The sequence below is a fragment of the Tetrao urogallus genome, assembly GCF_951394365.1.
Source record: "Tetrao urogallus genome assembly, chromosome: 3".
Taxonomy (NCBI): domain Eukaryota; kingdom Metazoa; phylum Chordata; class Aves; order Galliformes; family Phasianidae; genus Tetrao; species Tetrao urogallus.
This window is the reverse complement of record NC_136815.1, coordinates 49,806,853-49,813,301: the sequence shown is the minus strand read 5'-3', so window position 1 is coordinate 49,813,301 and position 6,449 is coordinate 49,806,853. Positions and strand designations below refer to the sequence as shown.

The following is a 6,449-nucleotide window of genomic DNA, read 5'->3' as shown; positions in this document are numbered from 1 at the left end:
TGAGGGAGGGAAGATTTAGGTTGGGTGTCAGGGGGAAATTCTTTACAGAGAGAGTGGTGAGGTGCTGGAACAGGCTGCCCAGAGAGGCTGTGGATGCCCCGTCCTTGGAGGTGTTCAAAGCCAGGTTGGATGGGGCCCTGGGCAGCCTGGTCTAGTATGAAATGGGGAGGTTGGTGGCCCTGCACGTGGCAGGGGGTTGGAGATTCATGATCCTTGAAGTCCCTTTTAACCCAGCGCATTCTGTGATTCTGTCAGATAAATGGCAGTTTTGTCTAAATATAGAGATTGCTTTCATGCTGTCAGTTTCATGCACACTGTTTCATTCAGTCCCTTACAATGTAATAAAATTTATTTAAAATATGACAAACCTCTAAAACAACTAATTTTAAAATCTTCAGTGTTTCCAGAGATAATGGTTTAACTTGGCATTTGCTTCTGTTTTAATTAAATATAAGAGATGACAGTGATGTGAGAACAACGCTCATAGATTTTCAGGTTCAAGTTGAATTTTCTATGGAAACTAGTCTGTAATGGAAGTAAGGTTATTGAGGAAACTGGATTTTTTAAATGTTTTGAGTGAACCACCTCCACCCCACGACAGCTTTTAAAAGAAAAAGTGTAAAAGTCATTAAACTCAAGCTGTTTCTGTCATTCCTTTCCTAAAGAAAAAGAATTTGTATTGTTTCTTAGTTCAGTATAATGCGTGCATCCCTGCAGAACCACGATTGTTTGAGTGGAGCCCTTTTATGGCTTCTGTGAGCTGAGCTGTTCAACAGCTGTTGATGTGCTAGGGAGGCATTCTGATACGCCCCATTGGGCAGAATGGGTGCCTGAGATGAAATGGTAACAGCTGGAGCAAAGTGTTGAAGTCAACACAAAGAGGCGTTCGCCAAAGTTTAATTTCTCAGTGGGGGGAGAAAAATTGGTCTTCACCAGAGATCTTTTGGTCTCTGGAAAAGCCTTCTCCTTTGTGATGACTACTCGGGGAGGCAGCACTGAACCGCCTATACTCTGCCTCCACTTCTCTCCAACCACAGCATGTTAATTTGGCTCTCTGCTCTCCCTTCCCCCAGAAGACAAGATGTTGAGAGGAACAGGAAAACCATTTTTGAAGCAAGTCTTGTAATTTGCTCTTTTGCTCATTTTATGGATGAGTTAAAACAGGCAATTTGCACAGCCTGTGAGGCTGAATGTTTGTGAGAAAGGTAGTCTGTTCAATCTCCTGCTTTGCTTAAGTAGACACTGATCCACCTGCTGCTCATCTGCTGTAGCGGTCGGTGTTTTCTGACGGCCCCCACACGTGTTGTCATTTCTGTGGAACTTCTTGGTGAAACTGTATGAAATGTAAAAGTTTGGCATTCTTATTGCAGGATTTCATTAAATAATTACCTATAGTTGTGGAAAAAATGATGTTCTCACAGTGTTCCTTGGAGTTTTTATAAACTTTGTGAAGATCTATTGAAAATAAATACCCTTTTCTTGCTGTAGGACGTTGTACCTCAAGCCTTGCTAGATCAGTATTTATCAATGACTGATCCATCTCGCGCACAAACTGTTGATACCGAGATTGCCAAACACTGTGCCTACAGCCTACCAGGTGTGGCACTCACATTAGGCAGACAGAACTGGCACTGCTTGAAGGATACCTATGAGACACTGGCATCTGACATGCAGGTAAGCTCAGGAAACTCCAAATAAAGAATAATGTGAATAATGATCATTTCTCTTTTTTGCTGGTTGTTGGGTTGCTCTGCTCTTTAAGTGGAGCTCTCTGTCACTGATGCTAGCTATTCGAATAACGAGTTAAAGTATAACTGTCATGTCAGGTGAAGCTGGGAGTGTGTGGTTCTCAAGCAGTAAGAAAATGGGCTGTTGGACACAGTGCATTTGTGGAGATGGATCTTCAGTAGGAATGTGAGGAAAGGTGTCTGATCTCTTGAGATCTCATGGCAGTGCTTGGGATTCTCATCGGTCAAAGAATTTGGGTTGTGCTGCGGTGTGCAAGCAGACTTGTGTCCCTGCAGGCATGTCTGGAGCTCAGTGAGTCAGCCTCACGCCGCGATCTGGAGGCCAGTTGATGCTGCACTCGGTCAGTCATAAGGGGATTAACATCACTATCGCAGTGCAGCATTGCTGTTTTTAAAACAAACCCTAGAAATAGCAGCGTCTTCCTTGTTGCTAGGTGGTAGGGAGGTGGTTCTGTGCATTTCACTGTTGGTTTGCAATTGTTTCCCAGTCCTTCCTTTCTTCCTTTTTTGGAGATGCTCACTTTTTTTGAGCATTCTCAGACTGCTTCACCTCTCTTGAACTTGCTGCTTGCTATGTCAGTGCTGCAATTCTTAGTGGTGCATACTGAGTAATTTTATACACAGCCATTGCTCATATTTTCCAAACTGTTGTGCAGCTTTTAAAAACAAGTGGCTAATAAATTTAAAACATGCATAAAAATACATTACTCTGTCTTCAACGCTGTTCAAAGTTTCATTGCCATTCTAATCCAAATTAAGACTGAATCACCAAAGTAGGGTGGAAAAAAAACAGTACCCATACTCACTGGAAGGTGCTAAAGAAGAGATGCTGTTTAGCTTTTAAAAGCACACAGTGTGAATAGTTACTTGGTTTTGGTTAAGTAAAAGCTCCACTGATCCTTGGACTTCTAGGAGCACTCCGTGGGTGAATCTTTACTTATTAGGGAAGTTGTAAGGGGTTGGAACTTGATGATCCTTGAGGGTCCTTTCCAATCCAAGCCACTCTATGATACTGAAAGATCCCAGGTGAAGTACTGTGGGATGTCTTTCATGTTCTGTTTTACAAGTTTTGAGCGAAGGAACAGTTGTATGGGACTGATTTAAACAAAAGGATTTGTAACTGAGCTCCTGAATCTTCAGGTGGAAGAAATGACACCTCATCATTTGTCTGGGATTTGTAAGTGTTGTCGTTCTCTGGAGAGCCAGCCAATATATTGACCACCAGGTTAAAATAGAGCACTTCATCTGATCCATCAGTCAGATTTATTCTTCTATTTGTCAACTTCTTTCAGTGGAAAGTTCGTCGGACGCTGGCATTTTCTATACATGAACTTGCTGTCATCCTTGGAGACCAACTTACAGCTGGGGATTTAGTTCCTGTCTTCAATGGCTTCTTAAAAGACCTGGACGAAGTCAGGATAGGCGTGCTTAAACATTTGCATGACTTTCTAAAGGTATGTCTGTGTTCATTTTTGGCCCAGTGGGACCACACATTTTTGCTTTATTTCTCTGTGTGCTTATTTAACATAGCAGCAGTATAATCCTTTATGGGCGTATGGAAAGAATATTGCATTTCATCATGCCCCCTGGGACTTTACTGATGTAAGCATAATAGAGTTTAGCCCAGCAAAGCATCGTTATTGCTAAAGGTGAATTTTTAAAAATCAAAATAAGTGTTCAGTCAATTGTACTGTACAGCTCTTTTTCTGCCTCTGGATGTTTGTAACCTATATTTCTTCCTATAAATTTGTATTTATTTTTACAGCTGCTTCATCTGGACAAAAGAAGAGAATATCTTTATCAGCTCCAGGAATTCTTAGTGACTGATAACAGCAGGAACTGGCGTTTCCGTGCAGAGCTGGCTGAGTATGTGGTGCTTGTATTCTGGGTGCTTGTTGTGGGTATCTAAAAATGTCAAAATTATAAAAGCCAGTGTCTTAAAGTGTCATTCTTCATCCAGTTAGAATTAGTGGACTGTCTTTATCTTCAACTTATCTCCCTTGCATAAAAATTCCCTGTAGTTGTATATCATTTACAGTAGTTTGAAGCTGAACGTCTTTTCATCACTGTGTTGAAAACACTGGTGTTTCTTTCAAAAAAAAAGGGGCCAGATTTGGTCATAGGAGTGTTCTGGTAATTCATATTGCTGAGTCTGAGCTCATGACCATGAAACCAAGATCTAGAGCAAGCAAGCAGCAGGAGTACTGGACCATGTAAGATGACTTTGGCTTCTTCATGGAATTGGTAGGTGGGATCTTATGGGAGGCAGCTCCAAAAGGCCAAGTTGCTCAGGAATGCAGGTATTTTTGGAACAGCATCTTCCAAATGAAGGACAGGTCTGTCTCGGTGCTCAGAAGAGCAAGATTTATTGAGAGCTCTGCTTGGCTAAGAAGTGAACTCAGGGCTGAGCCTGAATGCAGAACGATTATAGAAGAGGTAAAGACAGGGTGTCAAGTGCAGGGTGCACAGAAGGTGTTTGGAAACATTACTCAGGCATGCAGGATTGTATTAGGAAAGCCAAAACTGAACTGGAGCTGAAATTTGTGTGCTATCAAGGGCAACAAGAGTTTCTACTGCTGCATGAGCAGTGAAAGAACAAACAAGGAAAACACAGAGCTGTTGCTGAAGAAGGTGGATGATTTTGTGACGAAAGCAGTCGGTGTATTGAGGGAACAGATAAACCTCCTCGTATGGTCAGCACTCACTAGATCTCATCTGAAGTAATGTACATTTCTAGGGGGCCACCAGTACAGGAAAGATATTGATAAACTGGAACAAGTTCAACAGAGGAGGAGACCCCAGGATGATCAGGGCTGCAACACTTGCCATGTGAGAAGAGACTGTGGGACTGTGGCTTGTTCAGCCTGGCTATAAGATGAATTTGGGGACACTAAGAGTAATCTGGAACCCTATGGGGAGATTATAGAGTAGACAAAGCTGGACTCTGCACAGTGGTGTGTGATGGGAGGATAAGAAGCAGTAGATTTAAAGTGAAATGAGAGATTCAGACTGGAATTAAGGGAAAAAATTTCACTCCAAGGACAGTCAGGCAAGGGTGCAGGCATCCAGGGAGGCTGCGCAGGCTCCATTCCTGGTGATTCTCAAGACCTGAGCAGGCAGATCTGTGTCACAGCTGACCCTGCTTGCGCAGGCATCTGGGCTAGAGTCCTCTTGAGGTTTTCTACAGGTCACTTATGTGTTGCTGCTGCTATGGCAGCATTCAGTTGGCTGCTTGTAGCATGACATGACCCCTCTTTTGGCACGCTTTTTACCATTTGGACTTGTATCTGCAACCTGCTCAAATCTTTATCAACTTGATGCACACTGGAGAAAACGGACAAGTTCTCTGTCTGCCCAGCATGCTCTGAAGCAGAGTTCGATTAAGAAGGCTACTTATTTTGATAGGTATCCTCAATCACTGAAGTCACTAGAGTTGGTCTGTAGCTCTGCAGGTTGTCTGTGCAGGGTGCTAGAATGCCTGTGCACACTGCTGTCATCCACAGTGGTGCGTGGATGTTGTGGCCCATATTTGGATCCCTGTCTTGAAAGTGCAACTTCAGATCCCTTGCCTCTTCCCTAGTTTTCCATTTGTTGAGCTCATTCAGCATTTTACTATTATGGTGAACAAATGACAATTTTAAAATTTGCAGGTGACCCCCGGTGAAGCTGACTGTGTTGAAGTATAGAAGGTTTTACTTCTCAGTCACTTTATTATGGCTCTATTGTATTATGTATTATGTGGCATAGAATGGCCTGGGTTGAAAATGACCACAAAAATCATCTGGTTTCAACCCCCCTGCTATGTGCAGGGTCACCAACCACCAGACCAGGCTGCCCAGAGCCACATCCAGCCTGGCCTTGAATGCCTCCAGGGATGGGGCATCCACAGCCTCCTTGGGCAACCTGTTCCAGTGCGTCACCACCCAGGCAAGTGTAATCAGTACAAGCAATCGATACCTTTCTTACTATTCTAATACCCTCTTTCGTTTTTCTTCCATCTTGTAGGCAGCTGATCTTACTTCTAGATCTGTACAGTGCCAGAGACATCTATGACTACTTGCGACCTATTGCTTTCAGCCTCTGTGCAGACAAAGTGTCTTCTGTCCGCTGGATTTCTTACAAGCTGGTAAAGCAATCTAAGTCAGTTCAGGATATCAGACTCCTCAGGGTTGGTGGTCAGAAATAATTTTTATATTTTTTATCTCTGTATTCTTCTAGGTTAGTGAAATGGTAAAAAAGCTGTACATGGCCTCAACGTCAACGTTTGTGGTAGACCTCATGAATGAACTTGTTGAAAAGTTCTGTAGATGCCGCAAATGGTCTGGCCGGCAAACTTTTGTCTTTATCTGCCAGGTGAAATGTCTTTGTTATTGTTTGTTTAAAATTATTATTATTACTACTATTATTTTGATAGGTAGAATTAAGGGGGAGTAAGCAGCTGGAAGTATTTAAGTGTCTATTGATGTTGATTGGTTGTTTGAGATCCTGTTGCCAAGGGAATAGTTTTTATGGCCGCATCCTTCAGTGTTGCTCCATGCAGGAGCTTACATGCATCTCTAGCTTAGCTTAGGTCAGTTTGAATATCAAACAAACACTGAATGAAAGAATCCTTGAATTGGGACTCTTCCTTGCTCAGCATGAATTGGGATCTTCTTAATGTGATGCAGCAGCCTGGCGCTTTGAGATAATCATTGAGAAATG

General features: G+C 42.7%; 1 protein-coding gene across 1 annotated transcript in view; it reads left to right on the top strand.

Annotated features, from left to right (window-relative positions):
- The window catches only part of PPP4R1 (protein phosphatase 4 regulatory subunit 1), a gene marked incomplete at both ends in the record, with an annotated part of 54,545 nt that overhangs the window by 45,240 nt on the left and 2,856 nt on the right, over positions 1-6,449 (top strand). The window contains 5 exon segments of the mRNA XM_079533879.1: positions 1,489-1,674; positions 3,041-3,202; positions 3,514-3,614; positions 5,754-5,874; positions 5,967-6,101. Of these exon segments, the coding sequence (XP_079390005.1) occupies positions 1,489-1,674; positions 3,041-3,202; positions 3,514-3,614; positions 5,754-5,874; positions 5,967-6,101 (705 nt within the window).